Source organism: Dipodomys merriami, unplaced genomic scaffold (assembly GCF_024711535.1).
Source record: "Dipodomys merriami isolate MVZ:Mamm:240054 unplaced genomic scaffold, mDipMer1.0.p SCAF_70, whole genome shotgun sequence".
Classification (NCBI taxonomy): domain Eukaryota; kingdom Metazoa; phylum Chordata; class Mammalia; order Rodentia; family Heteromyidae; genus Dipodomys; species Dipodomys merriami.
Genome location: NW_027206291.1, coordinates 1,975,842 through 1,994,550, shown reverse-complemented (window position 1 = coordinate 1,994,550; position 18,709 = coordinate 1,975,842). Strand labels below are relative to the sequence as shown.

The window sequence follows — 18,709 nt, the reverse complement described above, 5'->3', positions numbered from 1 at the left end:
GGCTGTCCACTCCCCAGGCTGAGCCGGGGCCCTCCCCTCCCCAGCCCTCAAGGCGCTGTCCAGCGCAGTGACGACGCGCACGCGGACGCGGGGCGGTGAGCACTGGGACTTTAATGCTTGGAATGACGCGGTGGAGACGCGGGACAGTTCCACGCACAGGGACGCCACGCTCAGTAGTACGGCCGCCGAGGGTTGTTCTGTGGGAGGGAGAGAGTGTCAGTGGGCACGCGGGGGGGCACGCGGGGCGGGCGGGGCACGCGGGGCGGGCGGGGCATGTGGGGCACGCGGGGCGGGGCACGTGGCGCACGCGGGGCACGTGGCGCACGCGGGGCATGTGGGGCACGCGGGGCGGGGCACGCGGCGCACGCGGGCGCACGCACCAGCGGGTTGGGCCGGAAGCGGTAGGCCAGCATCATGCGCTTGCGGAAGGCCTCGTACTCGTCGTCCTCCTTGGACAGCTCGGCCGGCCGGTCGATGCCGAAGCCCGCGCCGTCCACGGCAGTGGTCCCTCTGCGGAGGGAGGGGCGTGAGGGGGGCTGGGTGGGGACAACGCGAGGACAACCACATGGGGAGCCCACGCAGAGGGGGTGCGGGGCTGCTGCGGGGACACCCCGGAGCCGAAGGGCGCGAGTGGAGAACCTGCGAGGCCTCGGTTCAGAGGCCCGGGAGCGGGGCGCGCCCTCACTTGTTGACGGGGTTCTTGATGCCCTGGCCCTCGGAGCCCAGCCCTTCGCCCTCCTTCCAGCCCATCTTCATCAGCATCTGGTAGCCGATGTTCTCCACTGTCAGCTTGAACTCCTTGTACTCTGAGTAGTCCGGCTCTCGGCCCTCCTGCAGGGGACAGATGGATGGATATGGGGGGGGGTCTCAGGGGCTGCCAACCCCAGCCCAGACCTACCCTCCTGCCCCTGGTCACTCCATGAAGCACCAGCGGGGCATGTGCCCCGTTTCCCCGAGGCCAGGGTCCTCGGGTGGACCCAGTTCTTTGTCCTCTGGGGCCCAGGGGCTGAGCGCCCTAGTGGGCAGGATAAGAAAGGAAAGCAGCCACACAGGCCTGTCCTGTGTGATGGTGATTTTTTTGTGTTTTGCTTTCCTTTGTTTGCCCATCCTGGGACTTGAACTCAGGCCTGGGCACTGACCCCGACCTGCTTTTGCTCAAGGCGAGCACTCTACCCCTTGAGCCACAGCACCACTTCTGGCTTTTTCTGTGTGTGTGGTATGGAGGAATGGAACCCACGGCCTCATGCAGGCTAGGCAAGCGCTCTACCACTGAGCCACCTTCCCAGCCCTGGCTTTGTTTTTGAGATGAGATGTGTGTGGCCAAGGCTGGCCTTGTTCAAGTGAGCTCCCAGCCTCAGCCTCCAGAGTAGCTGGGAGACTGGTGAGTGTAAAGCACCAGGCCTGGTCAGGGGCGGCCCTGGGAGGGTGCAGGGGTACTGGGGTGTGACCCCCCCCCACCCCAGAGTCCAGGCAGCGCCTGCCCCGCCCCTCCCTGCCCCGGGGAACTGGCTCCAAACCACAGCAGCTCGCTGCCAGCTGCCGGTTCCTGATACAGACGGCGTCTGCCACCAGCACACTGGCTGGGCGGGCGGCCGAGGCCGAGGGGCGCGGGGCCTCCGCTCACCTTCAGGGCCTTGAAGGTCTCCATGAACTTCTCCAGCTCGTCGGGCGGCAGGAAGTCCCCGATGAAGTGCTTGCCACGGCCCATCTTGGTCAGCTGCTCGGCCCACTCTGCCGGAGGGAGGGTGAGGTGAGCGCCAAGGCCGGGGACAAGGAGCTGGGGCCCCCCCGTCCCCGCCCCCCTCCCTGCCCCCCTCCCCGTCCCTGCCCCCTCTCTCCCCCGCCCCGCCCCGCACCGCGGGTCTTGTCCATCTCCATGCGCCGCAGCTGGTGCTCCCAGGTGCCCAGCTCGCTGTCCACCTCCTCGTCGCTGTCGTAGCCATGCTGGTGCTGCTGCAGCGCGCGCTCCCACAGCAGCTGCATGTCCTGCATGGCGCGCTTGTGCTGCATGATCATGTCGTACATCTGCTGCATCTGGGGGCGTGGGCCGGACACCTGAGCCACTGTGGTGGGGCCTCACCCAACCCCGACCCCCAACCCTCGGAGAAAACCCTCAGGGACTCTGTCTCACGGGGTCCACCCTGCGACCCCCTGCGGGAGCGGGTACCGGGCAGTGACCACCCCAAGGCCCCTGGCCCCAGCCCTGCTGTAGGTTGCGGAGCGGCGTGTGGCTGATGGGGGACCCGGATTAGGGCTGGGGCGGGATGGGGACAGGGACAGCCCGTGGCGGCACCTCCTGCTGCTCCTTCAGCTGCTTCTTCTGGGCGTCTGAGAGCTCGGTGACGCCCACCAGCCCCACCGGCTTCCCCTTCTCGTAGCCAAGCCCCTTGAGGTCCTGCACTGCAGAGTGGAGGAGACGGGGTGAGCGTGACGCCCAACCAGCCCAGCCCGTTCTGGGGGTCTCGGGCTGGGACACGCCCAGGCACCCTGCGCATGCTCCCGTGCTGCAGATGCGACCTGTCTGCCGTGCTCCGCCGCGGGAGTGGCTGGGGGGGGGGCGCACACAGCCCACGGCAGCGGCGGGGTGACCGGCAGGGGGGCGACCATGAGGGGCCTGACGCGTGTCCCAGCACACCACGTCTCAGGAGGAGGCTGTCCCCAACAGATTGCACACTGCACAGAACGCTCGGGGCGGAGCTCGGCGTGGGCTCCCGGCGCGGCAGCCAGACGCACGCAGAGCTGCTGACATTTAATTTGGCATCAGCTCGGGAACTCGTCTGGCGCGAGCCGTGTGAATCCGCGGTAATGCCCCATCTGGGTGTCAGAAGCAAACCAGCACCCCCAGGGGGTGGTCTCCCCACTGGGGGAGCAGCCAGCGGGGAGCAGCGGGCCCTGCGGAGTGGGAAGGAACGGTCCTCCAGCTTACTGCGGGTGGGGCAGCTTCAAAATCAGCGGCAGGGGCGGCGCCCGTGCCTCACGCCTGTCCTCCTAGCTACTCAGGAGGCTGAGATCTGAGGTTTGAGGTTCAAAGCCAGCCCAGGCAGGAAAGTCCATGAGACTCTTATCTCCAATAAACCACCAGAAAATGGGAAGTGGAGTTGTGGTTCAAGTGGGAGGGGGACAGCTTTGGGCAGAAGCGCGCAGAGACGGCGCGAGCCTGAGGGCTGGCAGATAAACATACAAATGAAAGACACACGTCCCTTGCCGGGCGCTGGTGGCTCACGCCTGTAATCCTAGCTACTCAGGAGGCTGAGATCTGAGGATCGCGGTTCAAAGCCAGCCCGGGCAAGAAAGACCGTGAGACTCCTATCTCCAATAAACCACTAGAAAACCGGAAGTGGCGCTGTAGCTCAAGTGGTAGAGCGCTCACCTTGAGCTGAAGAGCTGAGGGACAGCGCCCAGGCCCAGAGTTCAAGCCCCATGACCGACAAAAAAAAAAAAAAAAAAAAAAGAAAGACACACGTCCCATGGTTGTTTCTCGGGGTCCCGGGGAAAAGGCGCAGGGTGTGAGGGAACTGGCGCGGGGCCGGACCCTCCACGGGGAGCCCGTGGGTGGGCGCTGCCTCCACGCAAACCCAGAGGCTCGAGGTTGGTGTGCGGGCAAAGCACCTGCATACATGAGGCCAGAAGTGCACCCCAGGAAGCCGGGGAGAAAAGACAAGAAAGTGGAGACAACCAGTGAAGAGCCAAGCTGGGCTACGGCTGACTTGACCAGCGTGCCAGCTGAGCAGGCATGGGGCCCCGAGTTCAAACCTCGGTACTGCTGAAAAAGCAATAAGGCGCGACATCATTAGCTGTTAGAAATGGTCACCAGCATGGCCGTGTGACACAGGCGCAGGGCCAGCCTGCGGCGCTGCTCACCCTAGCCACAGGGCAGGCCTGAGGAGGAGGCCTCCAAGGGGAGATCTGAGACCCTACCTGAATAGCCAAAGCAAAAAGACTGGGAGGCGTGGCTCAAGCAGTATAGCACCTGCCTACCAAAAGCAAAGCCCAGAGTTCAAACCCCGCTACTTGTAAAACTTAACAAAACCTAGACTAAACAAGCTCCTCCCGGGGCACTTTTCGGAGGGGGGTGAGTCTCCTGTCCTCACTTGGGGCCCAGGACCGAGGGCTGCACTTCAGGGCCTCTCTCGATGGAGACAGGCTCAGAGCTGGTCTGCCTGGACTGGCCTCCAACCTCCCAATCCCAGCCTCCCTGCAGTGAGGACCCCAGGCGGGGCCCGCAGCCCGCTCTGGTCAGGAGCCTGGACCTCAGGGCTGCCCTGCCGAACGCCCTGGAAGGGACAGTCCCGGGGGAGCCGAGGCGGGGAAGGACAGACACACGGGGCGGCCCACCTGACAGGGGTGAGGGGGAGGCGTCCACGTCCCGCTGCACCAGCTCTGCGGGCGGCAGCTCCACCTTGTCCTCCGCGGGCCCCCAGCGGCTCTTCCGCTTCCTCTTCACCGTGGGGATGGGGGCGGGCTTCCCGGGGAGGGCGGCTGTGGGGGTGACGGCGGGCGAGGGGACCGACGAGGTGGGGCAGGTGATGGCCAGCGGCGAAGGCCCCAAGGAGGCCTTGGGGGGGGACTTGCGCTTGAGGCTGGGGTCGGGGGCGCCTGCGGGGCCCGCCTTGGCGTTGCGGAACTCCTCCAGCTTTTGCCGGTAGTATTTGTGCGCCTGGCTGTTGGGTTCATAAAGGAAGCTGTGGAGGAGAGCGGCAGCAGGCGGTCAGTCGGGCACAGGCTGGGCACAGGCCTCGGGCGGCTGGCTCCGCTTTGCTTTTGGTGGGGTAGGGAAGGTGGCTCAGCACGCATGAAGCCCTAGGTTTGATTCCTCAGCACCACATACACAGAAAAAGCCAGAAAGGGTGCTGTGGCTCGAGTGGTAGAGTGCTAGCCTCGAGCGGGAAGCAGCTCAGCGCCAGCGCCGGGCTGCGTTCAAGCCCCAGGACTGGTGAAAAAAGAAAAAAGAAAAATGGTGACAGCTCAGCCGTAACCCCAGCGCCAGCAAAGTGGATGTGTCTGATGATCTTGGTTTGAAGCTAGCTTAGACAGTGAAGTCCATGAGATTCTTGTCTCCCATTAACCATCAAAAGGCTGGGAGTGGAGCTTTGGTCCAGGAGGCAGAGCTCCAACCTTGAGTGAAAAAGCTCAGGGACATTGTCCAGGCCCTGAGTTCAAGCCCTAGTGTATGCACACGCACAGGGCAAAAAAAAAAAAAAAAAAGATCTATAAAAATACCACCAAAGGGAAGCCCGGGCACTGGTGGCTCACGCCTGTAATCCTAGCTACTCAGGAGGCTGAGATCTGAGGATCGCGGTTCAAAGCCAGCCCAGGCAGGAGAGACCGTGAGACTCCTATCTCCAATAAACCACCAGAAAACCGGAAGTGGCGCTGTAGCTCAAGTGGTAAAGCGCTCGCGTTGAGCTGAAGAGCTGAGGGACAGCGCCCAGGCCGAGTTCAGGCCCCACGGCCGACCAAAACAAAAACAAAAACAAAAAAAACTACCAAAGGGAAGTGGCGCCGTGGCTCGAGTGGTAAAGCACTAGCCTTCAGCACAAAGTGGCTCAGGAACAGCATAAGGCCCCGAGTTAAATCCCAGGAATGGAAAAAAGACAACAGCAAAAAAAACAAAACTACCAAGAGCTGGGAACGTGGCTCAGTGGTAGAGTGCTCGCCCACCATGCATGAAAGCCCCGGGTTCGATTCCTCAGCACCACAAACATAGAAAAAGCTGGAAGTGGTGCTGTGGCTCAAATGGTAGAGTGCTAGCCTTGAGCAAAAGAAGGTCAGGGACCATGCCCAGGCCCTGAGTTCAAGCCCCAGGACTGGCAAAACAAAAAACAAAAAAAACCAAAAGGGGCTGGGTGGGGCTGGGAAGGTGGCTCAGTGGTAGAGCACTTGCCTTGCATGCATGAGGCCCTGGGTTCGATTCCTCAGCACTACATGAGCAAAAACAAAAAAGCCAGAAGTGGTGCTGTGGCTCAAGTGGTAGAGCGCTAGCCTTGAGCTGAAGAGCTGAGGGACAGCGCCCAGGCCCAGAGTTCAGGCCCCACGACCGGCCAAAAACAAAAAACAAAAAACTACCAAGTTGTGTTGCGAATCTTGGAAGGTGGCCGCAGAACCCATGTGCTGCTCCAGCTATCGGGAAGACCGAGTCAGGAGGACGGTGTGTGGAGTCGGGAATGGAACCCAGGGGCTGAGTGTCTCCACAGCCCAGCAGCCCCAGCCCTGCTTCCCCCGACGGGGTCTCGGCTAGGCAGCGCCAGCGCGCCGGGATTCCCAATCCTCCCCACGGCTGCCTCACGAGCGCGGGCCTCGCCCCGCTCTGCGCTCCAGGAGCAGCAACCTGCATCTCTCGGGGCCAGGGCCCTGGCACTCCGCCTGGCTGCAGCCCCCACCGGCCTGGGGCAGCACCCACCCCGGCACCCGGGCACTGAGCTGCGCGATGGGGAACACGGCCGCGGTCCTCAAGCTGGCGTCCCTGGCCACCCCCCGCCCTGGTGGGGTTCTTCCTGTGCCGTTTCCACACTCTCTGTCCTCCTAGCGCATGGGGGGACCCCCGGACACACCCGATGGGAGCCCGTCCTCGGGTGGTGGGGTGACCCCGGTCACCTGAAGGCCTGGTTGTCACGGTTGTTCTGGAGGGCGATGGTCTCGACCTCGGGACCCCCATCTGCTATGAACCTGGCCAGCTTTTCTGCAAGGTTCTTGGTCTCTTCGTCCTCTGGGGGTGAAACTTTAAGCAGGCTGTCAGTACTGAGCGCAACTCACCACACCCCACAGCCTAACGCCTGCTAAGAGCCCCACGCACGAGTGAGCGGGCCGATTAGGAGAATACAAAGAGAAACAGGCAAACGGGAATCTGGTTACTGCATGGAACTGCGCGCCACCACGCCGCCACCCCCCCGCCCCCCCCCCGCCCCGCAGGGGCTGGGCCCCCAGCTGGCCGGGGGCAGGGGCTTGGCCTCCTGTGCCGGGGAGGGGGTGGCGGGCCCCAGCTTCAGTCCCCCGCTGCCCACACCACATGGCTGGGGGCTGGCCATCCCTACCAGCCATGGCTTAAAGACTCCCCATGGGGCCCACGGAGACCTGTCACGCCCCCAGGTCCCTGGGCACCAGGCATGGTGCCACCGCCCACCTGCCCGCCTGGATCGCAAGGACCACGCCCATCCCTCCCCACCCAGAGCTGAGATCGGGGCATCCATGTCATGCTTGTGGAGACGCTCCAGGGACCCCGACTCCGCTTTGGAGCTGCCCTCCCAGAACCACCCCTGCCGCTCACCTCTCTGCAAGGCGGCCTGTGGCTTCTGCGCCTCCTTTCTAATCTCGGCCACCTTCTTCCTGTAGTACAGGAATTCCCTGCTGTTCTTATCGTGCAAAAACCTGCGGGGGGGGGGGGGGAGAAGAAACAGGTGCGGAGAGATGAGCTGCGGGACAGCCCGAGGGGCCTCCAGCCACGCACAAGCGCGCGGGCCTCAGGGTGTCCCGGGACCCCTGCTGGGAACACCAATGTGCTAACGGCACCTGCCTGAGGACCTCGAGTTCGAGGCCGGTCTGAGCCCCGGAGCTAAATCTCAGCAAGTGCTGGTGGGGTGGCCAGGGCAGAGGCGGGCCGCACTGGGGCGCGGCGTGGCTGGGGGTACAGCGCCCCAGGCCCAGCCGTGGGACACACGCACGTCCCCCCAGTACTTACGCAAATGCGGGGTTCTCCTTGTAGTCCTCCATAGCTACTTTCTCTAACTCGGGGCCTCCTTCCGCCACAAAGCGGGCCAATTTCTCTATCACTTTCCGAGTCTCGGCTCCCTCTGGGGGTGAAACTTTAAGGAGGCTGTCAGTACTGGGGCTCAACTCACATACCCCACAGATACAGGCACTCTCTCTACGGACCACAACGACAGAGGGGTGGGGAGAAGAGCGTGAGACGTGCCGGCCGCCGCCCCCACGCGCAGGGCGGGGGGGGCAGCGTCTTGAGGAGACACTGCACTGACACACAGGGGCTCCCCAGTACCCCAGTACTACGCGGGGGGCAGAAACCCCTCCTACTTCACAGCTTTCAGTGTGCTGGAGCCTTCAGAGATGGCAAGTTCTCTGAAAACATGGCTCTGAACTGACGTGGGGCTTACTGCAGCAGCGCCCTGGGGGTCGGGGCTCCCCCTCACTAGCTGCCAGGACCAGGCATCTGGGGTCCCCGGCCAGCCCCACCTCCAGGAAGTCCTAGGGTCCACGAGTGACAGCATGTGCTTCTGCCGCCATCTGGTGGTGCCCTTTGGCAGTGGCGCGCAGGGCGCCCCAGGGCCTTTGCATGTGCACAGCCCCTGGGCAGTGTGTTTTCCTGAGTGGTTGGAGCCACACGGAAGCTACTTGGGCACACCTCACTGGCCTGGTTCCAAGGTGGCTCGTGTCAGCTGCCACAGGGACCATGCGCTGGATGAGACTCAAGGGAGAAATTCCTGTCAACTGGTGCCTGGCCTAACGACTGTTATTCTCTTGTCTGGGCTGCCAGGAAGCACAGGGCGGAAGAGGTGTTCTATGCCTTGCTTTCCTCCCCTCCCCGTCCCCCCCACTTCTTCCACATGCTTTGGGAGAACCCCACCCCAGTCACCGGAAGGCCTCGAGCCCCCGTCCCCGCTGTCAGGATGTGCCAGCCAAGGGTCTGACTGCGGACGGGGGGGGGGGGGGGGGGGGGGCTTCCCACCGCTCCAAGCCCGCCCCCGGTGCCCACCCCCTGGCTGGCGGGGCAGGAGGGGGGAGGGCGGCGCTGCCCCTTACCTTTGATCTCCAGCCACTGCTCCTCATCGTCATCGTCGTCGTCATCGTCGGGGGATTGGAAGATGCTCGGGCGCTGGGCCACGGGCAGCTGCTTGGCATGCGAGTAGCTCCTGGTGGGGCCCGGGGTGCCCAGCCCCAGGCTGGGCCGCTTGCTGAGCAGCAGGGGCCGCCGCGCCGTGCTGGGCGGGGGAGCACTGTGGGGCGCGCTGGGGGGTGGTTCTTGGGATGGAATAAAGAGGGATCCCCTTCAGTACGTCTGCTCCCCTGTGCCGTGGGCTCCTGGGGGTGAGGCGGTCCCCAACCACTCCGTTTCCAGCCCATGGGTAAAGGCCACGGTGCCTGCCTTTCCTGGGCAGATTTTACTGTGACTCAGTCTCCACCCCAAGGCCGCCTGCCCACAGCAGCGGGGAGCCCCAAGGATGGTGAGGGTCCCTGTCAGCCGCACCAGCACCGGCAGCCAGAGCACGCAGGGACAGGAGCGGGACAAGCCGTGTGTGAGCCTGTGCTGCCACCTCGTGGCTCTGCCCAGAGCCAGAGCCGCCCTGCAGGGGTGGGTGCGCAGGGCGCGCAGGGCACAAGGGGTGGGGGTAGGGCGTCCCTGGGCCTCAGACACTGTCGTGGGGGCACAGGCTGGCTCCAGGCACTGAACCCCAGGCATGGCACAAAGCAGACAGGAACGGCCAGCGAGGGGGATGGGGGCACTGGGCTGCGGGGGAGGGGGACAGCAGCAAGTCCTGCAGAGGCTGGGCGCCAACTTCCGCCCAGGATTATTATGAGTACATACAAAGGGCAGAAGCTAAGTGCCAGTATCCAACCAACCTATGATTCTGGGCAGGGACCATACCATGTGTTTCTCTCTCTCTCTCTCTCTCTCTCTCTCTCTCTCTCTGTGTGTGTGTGTGTGTGTGCGCGCGCGCGCACGCGCCAGTCCTGGGCTTGAATTCAGGACGTGGGCACTGTCCCTGAGCTTCTTGTGCTCAAGACTAACACTCCACTTTGAGCCACAGCACCACTTTCAGCCTTTTCTACCTAGGTGGTGCTGAGGAATGGAACCCAGGGCTTCGCACATGCTAGGTAAGCGCTCCACCACTGAGCCACCTTCCCAGCCCCTATACCATGTGCTTTGACACGTCTTTCAGAGGGAGACTGAGCAGAGTCCACAGGACCCTCTGCCCCCAGTCCCTGCCCAGATATAACCACAGGCGCCCCAGGACGGTGGCTTGGGCCCAGCGCGGGCGGGGAGGGCGGGGTGCGCTCACCGGGGCTTGTCTGGGCCTTCTGCAGCTTCAGAAACTGCTGCAGGAAGCTGCCGTCGTTGGCAAACTTGTTGGAAATGCAGGAAGAATGGTGTGCATTTGCCATTCTAGAACAAGACGGGAAGAGGGTGAGCCAGCTGCACAGGCTGTCCCCACTTGAGGGGACGTCGGAAACCCAACATCCTGAACATCAGCCCCCAAGATGGCTCCCTTCTCCTCCCGCACATCGGTGCCTGGCCTCCCCCACCACTTCACCAACAGCCCGGCTTCGTCCTGCCTGCATGGTGCCCGATCCTCCGCTCGGGCAGAACCTGAGTGTCTTCCTGGTTTTTGATCCAGAGTCCTGGAGATGCAGTCCAGGCTGGCCTCAAACTCACTGAGGGCTGGGATTACAGGTGTGGCCACCAGGCCTGGCCTGGGAGTATCTTTATCTATGTGTGACTGTAATTCCATCAAATGCTTCCTAAACAATCTCTTGGGGTAACTACAGGAAACTGGGGTGTTTACTACTATTATTATCATTACCTTTATTCTCTCTGCCTTTTTATTTGCAAAGGATGTTTCATTTGGATTTGGGGCCTTGGACTTGTTGAGCAGGTGCTAAACCAAACCACTTGAGCCATATTCCCAGGCCTTTTTTAGTTGTTTTTTGGTTGTTGTTTTTTTTTTAGGTATTTTTTGAATTGAGCCTCCTTTATGCCTGGCCCAGCCTAGACCTCATCCTCTGATTTATGCTTCCCACATACCCATACTACCACTTGACTTTTTTAATGCTTGAGATGGGGTTTCCCAAATGTTTTTCTCCTACCTGGCCTCCAATTACAATCCTCGAGATCAGCTTCCCAAGTAGATGGGATTACAGGCTTGAGTCAATGTGTTTGGTTAAAACAACTTTATGTTTTTTGCAGGTTGTACTTCTGGCTCCTGTATTTACAGCGATGTGGGGACCTGAGGCCAGAGGACTGCTGAGTCCAGAAGTCCCAGCAGACACAGTAAGATTCTACTTCTAAAAAACAAACAAACAAAGCCAAGCGCTGGTGGCTCACGCCTGTAATCCTTGCTACTCAGGAGACTGAAAACTGAGGGTCACAGTTCAAAGCCAGCCCAGGCAGAAAAGTCCTTGTGAGACTCTTATCTCCAATTAACCATTCAAAAACCTGAAGTGGAGCTATGGCTCAAGTGGTAGGGTCCCAGCCTTGAGCACAAAGAGCTCAAGGACAGCACCCAGGCCCTGAGTTCAAGTCCTGGGACCAACACACGCACATACAGAGGTGGAGTCTGTAACTCAGTGGTAAAGCACATGCTTAACACTAGAAAGGTCCTCCGTTCCATCTCCAACACCATAGACAAAAAACAACACAGTGACACTTCAGACTCAGAGGGAGGAGCCTTCCCGAAGCAGATGGTGAGATTACAGCCTTAGGGCACAGGCCTGGGGTGAAGCACTGCTGAAAAGCAGTAAATAATTGAACAAGAGCAGGCAGCCCTACACCTGGGCCTACTTCTCTCCCACCACACAGCCTCAGGCCAGGGCCAGGTGAATGCAGTGGCAGACCCTGGTCACAAGCCCCCCCTTTGCCGGTGCCCAGCTAAGAACCCAGGCCCAGGGGCACTCACTCTCCAGGATGGGGGGGTGGCGGTCTGGCCATCTGATCCTGTTTGGCTTTCTGCTCCATTTTGGCTTCAATTTCTCGCTTCTTCTGAGCGATGAGCTCTTCCTGATAAAGGACGTTCATGCTCATCTTTCCAGACTTTGGGGGCGCAACCCCGAACCACCGGTTGGCCTTTCCTGGGGACAGAAAGAAACAGGTCAGAAACCGCCTCTGCCCCAGCGGCTGGACGCTCCCTTCCAAGTGTCTTCAGGAAGGCTCCTGGGTGGAAGACTGAGTCCACGGCTAGACGGGGAACAATAGAGAGCTGACTGTGTGCAGGAGTGCGCGCGCCAGTCCTGGGCCTGCTGTCAAGACTGAGGCCCTGTGCCTGAGCTTTTTCACACAAGGCTGCAGCTCTAGCACTTGAGCCACAGCACCCCTTCCTGTTTTTGGCTGGTTATTTGGAGATAAGTCTCATGGACTTTCCTGCTCAGCCTGCCTTTGAACCATAACCCTCTCAGATCTCAGCATCCTGAATACCAGGATGCCAGGTGTGAGCCACGGGCTCTCATCCTTGGGTTGACCCAGAATAAGTTCATGGCTGAGTGGATTATGAGGAGGCAGGCCAATGGGAGGCTGGCCCTAGGAAGGGTGAATCCTGTCTCTGACCCCTCTGGGTCTCCCTCTGGTCTCCTCTCCCCTTCCTCTCAGAAGTTCTGCACCACTCCATCCTCCCACCCATGATGTCTCCCACTTGGCCACAGTCCCGCAGCAATGGAGCCCATCCACCAGGGAGAAACTGGATGGCCCAACAACAACAAAAAGGAAGATTGATAAACAAGAGCTTTGCTGGAAATGAGATGGGATCACTGAAACCGTGCTGAACATCATGACCTTTATAATAACAATGAAAAATTAAGATTAAAAAAAGGTGTAAGTGTGATTGAGCTGGGCACTGGTAGCTCAGAAAAATAAATCTAACACACCCTTGCCTCTAATTAACCAACAAAAAGCTGGAAGTGAAGTAGCGGTTCAAGTGACAAAGCACCAGCCTTGAACAGAAACACTACAAGAGAGCACGAGGCTGGGAACACCAGGCCCTAAATCCCGCCCGCCCCCCAAAAAGACAAAAACAAAAACATGGGAGACTTAGACAGCAATACCTATTCCAGGAGAGCAGACAAAGAAAAAGAATTATTAGTGTGCTTGAGGTGTGGCTCAAGGGATAAGACTGTCCACCTAGCAAGCACAGGGCTCTGAGTTTGAACCCAGTACCACCTAAGAGTGTTTGTTTTTTTTAAAGAAACAAAAGAAAACACTAGTAAGGTAGACATTTAAGCTGGAGCTGGAGTACTAGGACAGTCATGACAAGTCAGATGGACAGGGACCTGGACAGGCCAAGAAGGTACAGCGCGTGGGCGTCTGAGGACCACCAAGCACCAGTTCGGATGAAGCAACGAGCCAAGGCAGAGCATGGCAGGAACCTGCATGTTACACGAAAAAGTTTGGGACGCTGACAAGTGACTAGACGCAGTGAGCATTGCAAGTGAAGAGCAAAAAGATGAGGGCAGGCGAGAGAAGACACCCCAAAGGCTCCCAGTGGGACACAGGCTAAATTCCAAATTCTAAAAGCTGATTTTCCAGGCCTTGCTCCCCAGTTCCTCCCAAGACGCCACCCCAGCTCCATTTCACTCAGCGGGTCTGCGTGTTTGCACAAAGCACTCATCCCAGTGCCGGGACCTGGGTGCTGTCCCTCAGGCTGCTTTTGCTCAATACTGGCACTCTATCCCTTGAGCAGCAGCTCTATTTCCAGATTTTTGGTGGTTAATTGGACAAAAGAAATGTCATGGATGTTCCTGCCCAGGGCTGGCTTCGAACCATAAATGCTCAGCCTCCTGAGTAGCCAGGTGAGTAGGGAGTAGTTGGTGAGCCAACACCAGGCACATAGTTCTATTTTCATTTGTGACACGGTTCCAAAGTACAAGCCTGATTCCTGTCTCAGGCCCTTTGGGGGGCGGGGAACACTCTCTGAGCACCCCTAACCACATGACCTGCAGCCTGCAACCCCCCCTCACTTCACAGCTCTGGACGTCCATTTGTTCCCCGCTGACCTGACCCGGAGGGCAGGGCTGCGTGGGGCCGCTCGCCCCGGGTGCCCGGGGAGGCAGGCAGGGTGCATGACCCACCCGCTGAGGGGGGAGGCTGGGAGGAGCAAAACGTCAGGGGAAGTGGGGTGCGCAGAGCTCGGCGGCGTGCACTGGGGGTGAGGCGAGCCGGGGGACAGCGCCGGGCAGCAGCCGGGGCGAGCGCGCCGGGCCCGGCCGCCCGCGGCTGCCTCCGCTTGGCTGGTCTGCTTCCCTGGAGAACCGAGCTCGCCGAGGCCGCGCGAGCTAGTGATTTGAAAACAGGCGCCAGACAATCGCGGGTGAGCGATCTTTCCGGAAAAAAACCCGGGGCGTCCTGAGGTAAACCAGAGCCAGGCGGGGCGGCCAGCGGCCGGGGGGCCGGGGGGGCCAGAGAGGGGCACGAAGCCGCCCGGCGGCGAAGGGCCGGGGTCCCCGGGCTGGCCGGACCCGCCGGGCGGGCGACCCCGCGCCCCGCAGCCCCGCGAAGCCCGGCGGACGCCCCGGGGGGGTGGGAGGCGGGGGCTGTTACCTGCAACATCCCGGTTGTCCATCTTGAGACTCATCCAATCCCACAATGCTCCGGCGCCCGCTGTGTGAGTGGTGGGGGGGGGGTTAGAGGGCTGTTATGGTGCGCGCTGCCTCATGGGAGATGTAGTCTTCGTCGGTCAGCCACGCCCAGCCGCCACTGTGTGCACACCGAGCGTCTCCTCTAGAAGAACACAAGCAAGCATCAGCCCTACGGGGTTGGAGGGGAGGGGCGCGGCAAAGTCTCTCCGTCCCGATGACCCCCGTGTACGTCACCTATTCCTCACGCATTTTCCGGGTGTCGCAGCCATCCCCAGAGCAAACTACATGTCCCAGGATGCCTTGCGCGCGGCGCGCGCGCGGGCGGCCAGATGTCGCGAGATCCGCAGGGAGCCTCTCGCCCCGCCCCGCGCGCCGGCTTCCGTCTCCCTGTGGCGGCGGCTTGTTGTTGTGGAGGCCAAAATGGCGGCGCAGGCGGCGGCCGCGGCCCAGGCAGCGGCGGCCCAGGCAGCGCAGGCCGAGGCGGCCGAGTCGTGGTACCTGGCTCTGCTGGGCTTCGCCGAGCACTTTCGCACTTCCAGTCCGCCCAAGATCCGGCTGTGCGTGCACTGCCTGCAGGCCGTGTTCCCCTTCAAGCCGCCGCAGCGCATCGAGGCCCGCACGCACCTGCAGCTGGGCTCGGTGCTGTACCACCACACCAAGAACAGCGAGCAGGCGCGCAGCCACCTGGAGAAGGCGGTGAGCGGGGCCGGGGGCGGGGGGGGGCCGGGGCCGGGGGCGGGGGGGGCCGGGGCCGGGGCGGGGGGGCCGGGGCCGGGGCGGGGGGGGGCCGGGGCGGGGGGGGGCCGGGGGCGGGGGGGGCCGGGGCCGGGGCGGGGGGGGGCCGGGGCCGGGGCGGGGGGGGGGCCGGGGGCGGGGGCGGGGAGGCCGGGGCCGGGGCGGGGGGGGGGGCCGGGGCCGGGGGGGCGGGGGCGGGGAGGCCGGGGCCGGGGCGGGGGGGGGGCCGGGGGCGGGGGCGGGGAGGCCGGGGCCGGGGCGGGGGGGGGGCCGGGGCCGGGGCCGGGGAGGCCGGGGCGGGGGGGGCCGGGGCCGGGGAGGCCGGGGCGGGGGGGGCCGGGGCCGGGGGGGGGCCGGGGGCGGGGGGGGGCCGGGGCCGGGGGGGGGCCGGGGGCGGGGGGGCGGGGCCTGGGGCGGGGGCCGGGGCCGGGGCCGGGGGGGGACCGGGGCCGGGGGCGGGGGGGGCCGGGGCCGGGGCCGGGGGGGGGACCGGGGCCGGGGGCGGGGGGGGCCGGGGCCGGGGCGGGGGGGGGGCCGGGGCGGGGGGGGGGCCGGGGGCGGGGGGGGGCCGGGGCCGGGGCGGGGGGGGGCCGGGGCCGGGGCGGGGGGGGGGCCGGGGCCGGGGCGGGGGGGGGCCGGGGCCGGGGAGGCCGGGGCGGGGGGGGGGCCGGGGCCGGGGAGGCCGGGGCGGGGGGGGCCGGGGCCGGGGGGGGGCCGGGGCCGGGGGGGGCCGGGGGCGGGGGGGGCGGGGCCTGGGGCGGGGGCCGGGGCCGGGGCCGGGGCCGGGGGGGGGACCGGGGCCGGGGGCGGGGGGGGGCCGGGGCCGGGGCCGGGGGGGGGGACCGGGGCCGGGGGCGGGGGGGGGCCGGGGGCGGGGGGGGGCCGGGGCCGGGGCCGGGGGCGGGGGGGGGGGCCGGAGCCGGGGGGGGCCGGGGCCGGGGCGGGGGGGGGGCCGGGGCCGGGGCCGGGGGCGGGGGGGGGGGCCGGAGCCGGGGGGGGCCGGGGCCGGGGCGGGGGGGGGGCCGGGGCCGGGGGGGGCGGGGCCTGGGGCGGGGGCCGGGGCCGGAGCCCACACGTCCCCTCCTCAGGGAAGCGGGAGGGAAGGCCCTCCGGGACGCGGCCTCTCCGTGAGCGCAGCCAGGCCGCCGAGCGCTGGGCTCCCTGGCAGGACCCCCCGCCCGCCCCAGATCCCTCGCTCTTTCGGACGCCCCGGATCGCGGACTCGCGGACGGGGAGGCGGGGCTGCGGCTGTCCGGAGGGGCCCCACGGCCCGGCCCCCCCATCGGAGCCCGGGGCGGGCGGGGATCATCCGAGGTGCCTCCGGAGGCCGAGTGGGGACTCTATGGCTGAGGGGTCTGGACGGGACGGGCAGGCTCGCGTCTCCCCACACCCTGCTTTCCTCTGCCTGGTCCTCGGCGGCTTCTCTTCCCTCCTCCCGCCTGGGTAGGTCCCCCCCCCCCGCCGGCCCCCCCAGCGTGGGGGCTTGGCGGCGCCGCCCCGCTTCCAAGGACGCCTGCCAGCGCCTGTCATTCTGCCCTGGGGTAAACTCTGCCTGGTGAACCCCGCCCCCTCAGGCTCCCACCTCCCCGTGGTTCTGATGAAAGGATAAACAACTGTTTTTTTTTTTTTTTGGGCGGGGGGGGGGGGGGGGGAGCTCAGCACTTCAGCTGCTGGAGGTAGCCCACCATGATTCTCGTTTAACGAAGCAAGTTTTCAATAAAACCTCATCCAGACCTGGGCGCCCTAGCAGTTCTCCTCTCTCTTGCCTTCTGAGTAGCTGGAATTACAAGCATTACCCACAATGCCTGATTAAGAAGAAACTTCGGGAAAAGACTTAGTCTGGGTCTTTGAGTGTGTTGTCTGAGGTCAGTGTGTGCTGCCTCACAGCAGAGTTGTCAGTAACCAGATGAAGTTTGGGCTGGGTGTGGTGGCTCAGGTGGAATCCCTAGCTACTCCGGAAGCACATTTCTGGAGGGTTGTAGGACCAGGCCAGTCTTGGCAAAAAGTTAGCAAGACCTCATCTCAAGGAGCAGTGCTTGTGTGTGGGGGTGTTGTATTCCATCATCCCAGCCAGGAGGGAGATGTGAATTAAAGGGTCTCAGTCTGAGTCAGCCCAAACAAGGAAAGCAAGGCCCTATCTGGAAAATAAAGCAAAAAGGATCAGAGTCATGGTTCCAAGTGGTAGACCATCTGTCTGCAATAATGAAACCCTGGGTTCCAAAAAACAAACCATTAACCATTATTCCTCCCCCCAAAAAAGAAAGAACAGTTAAAAATCTTTGTCTAAGCACCTATGGCTCATGCTTGTAACTCTAGCTACGCAAGAGGAACATGGTTCCAAGCCAGCCTGGATAGAAAATCTTTGAGTCTTTTTTTTTTTTTTTTTTTTGGCCAGTCCTAAGGCTTGAATTCAGGGCCTGGGCGCTGTCCCTGAGCTTCTTTTGCTCAAGGCTAGCACTTTACCACTTGAGCCACAGTGCCACTTCCGGCTTTTTCTGTGTATATGGTACTGAGGAATCGAACCCAGGGCTTCATGCATGCGAGGCAAGCACTCTACCACAGAACCACCTTCCCAGCCCCCACAGAGTGGATTCTAACAAAACTGGACTAGAGCCTGGTGAGGGGGTGCACTCCTGGGATGCTGGCATTGGGGAGCCTGAGGCATCAGGATTGCCAGTTCAAGGCCAAACCCCTGCTATATACTGAGACCCTGCCACCTGGGCTCAAAGCCACACACACACAACAGTCACCAGGTCCTATGTCAGAACAATGCACCCTTACAATTTCGGGGAAGTTTTCCTTTCATTTGTCCAGCAGGTATTTGTGCTAGGCCTCCTTTGAGCTCTGGGGATTAGTGATGACTAAACACTCCCTGCCCACTGGGTGTTGAGGTTTGGGTGAGAGAGACAGACGGACGATAAATGTGGTGGCCTTGATGTAAGAACTGGAGGGAGACCTGAGAGCAGGGCTGGCGTTGGTACATAGCCCCTTCGGCAGCAGCTGCAAGGGGGGCTCTGTTTGTAGGACTGACGTTTGAGCAGGCCTGAATGGGTGGGGTGGTGAGACTCATCCAGGGCACGGGGTCAGCGGCAGAGAAAGCCCTAGCTGCGGGACCAGCAGTTTTTTTGTTGTTGTTGTTTTTTAAACCAGAACATTTATTGTATGGCTAGTCTTTTAAATTCTCAAGATGAACTGGATGCTGCAACAGCTGCTCTCTTAGGTTTAGGTGTTGTTCCTTCATGGAATCCATGCCTGAATCTGCGATAGACAATTTTTAGGTGCCTCATCCGACCTGTCCCGGTAGTATTTCGTCTCTTAGCCTTGGCACTCCAGTTATACTTTCTCTTGCGTTTTGCAGGGTAGCCACATTTGCCACACGTCGACTTCTGAAGGTGGTAGGCCTTAGAACCGCAGCGGCGGCACAACGTGTGCGTCTTATTGCGACGCTTTCCAAAGGATGACGTTCCCTTCGTCATCTTGCCTCTGCCGCTGAGACCAAAGAGCGACCAGCAGTTTTTGCAGTCTCTCCAAAGTGTAGTTGAGGCTGGGATGCAGGGCAGTGCCCGGCTGCCCCTTGATGCCCAGCTCCTCCCTCTCTTAGGTCATAATGGATCCCTCCTCCTCTCCTTCCTCCTTGGCATTCTTTTTAAAAACCAACTAAGCTGGGCGCTGGTGGCTCACA

The 18,709-nt window shown here is 62.6% G+C and overlaps 2 protein-coding genes and 1 pseudogene across 7 annotated transcripts in view; 1 reads left to right on the top strand and 2 right to left on the bottom strand.

Moving 5' to 3' along the window:
• Positions 1–91: 91 nt before the first annotated feature.
• Sugp1 (SURP and G-patch domain containing 1) lies at positions 92–14,655 on the bottom strand. 2 transcript variants are annotated; one of them, XM_070008306.1, is made up of 15 exons: positions 14,527–14,655; positions 14,255–14,434; positions 11,625–11,796; positions 10,011–10,114; positions 8,752–8,970; positions 7,676–7,799; positions 7,265–7,365; positions 6,595–6,718; positions 4,336–4,682; positions 2,294–2,400; positions 1,857–2,034; positions 1,625–1,731; positions 686–831; positions 381–510; positions 92–197 (listed from the first exon to the last, which is right to left on the bottom strand). In XM_070008306.1, exons 2-15 carry the CDS (start codon positions 14,286–14,288, stop codon positions 171–173), a joined length of 1,920 nt encoding a protein of 639 aa, XP_069864407.1. In that variant the 5' UTR covers positions 14,289–14,434; positions 14,527–14,655; the 3' UTR covers positions 92–170. The 2 variants fall into 2 exon arrangements, with proteins under 2 accessions (XP_069864407.1, XP_069864408.1); XM_070008307.1 differs by lacking the exons at positions 14,255–14,434; positions 14,527–14,655 and adding an exon at positions 10,816–11,013 and having other exon boundaries at positions 11,625–11,713.
• Positions 14,563–18,709, top strand: part of Mau2 (MAU2 sister chromatid cohesion factor) — a 19,769-nt gene continuing 15,622 nt past the window's right edge. For all 5 annotated transcript variants that reach the window (XM_070008304.1, XM_070008305.1, XM_070008303.1 and 2 more), the window contains exon 1: positions 14,563–14,988. In XM_070008304.1, the coding sequence (XP_069864405.1) occupies positions 14,578–14,988 (411 nt within the window). In that variant the 5' untranslated portion in view covers positions 14,563–14,577. The remainder of the gene's footprint in view (positions 14,989–18,709) is intronic.
• On the bottom strand, positions 18,200–18,543 carry LOC138817552 (large ribosomal subunit protein eL37 pseudogene; annotated as a pseudogene).

What these genes read in the sequence shown, in the direction of transcription:
- Sugp1 (XM_070008306.1), bottom strand. Translation starts at nt 14,288, where the DNA reads ATGAGTCTCAAGATGGACAACCGGGATGTTGCAG. An exon ending in AAGGAGAACCCCGCATTTGC is followed by an intron (nt 7,366 to 7,675) that starts GTAAGTACTGGG and finishes CCCCCCCCGCAG; the next exon opens with GTTTTTGCACGATAAGAACA. An exon ending in AGCTGAAGGAGCAGCAGGAG is followed by an intron (nt 2,035 to 2,293) that starts GTGCCGCCACGG and finishes CCACGCCCCCAG; the next exon opens with ATGCAGCAGATGTACGACAT.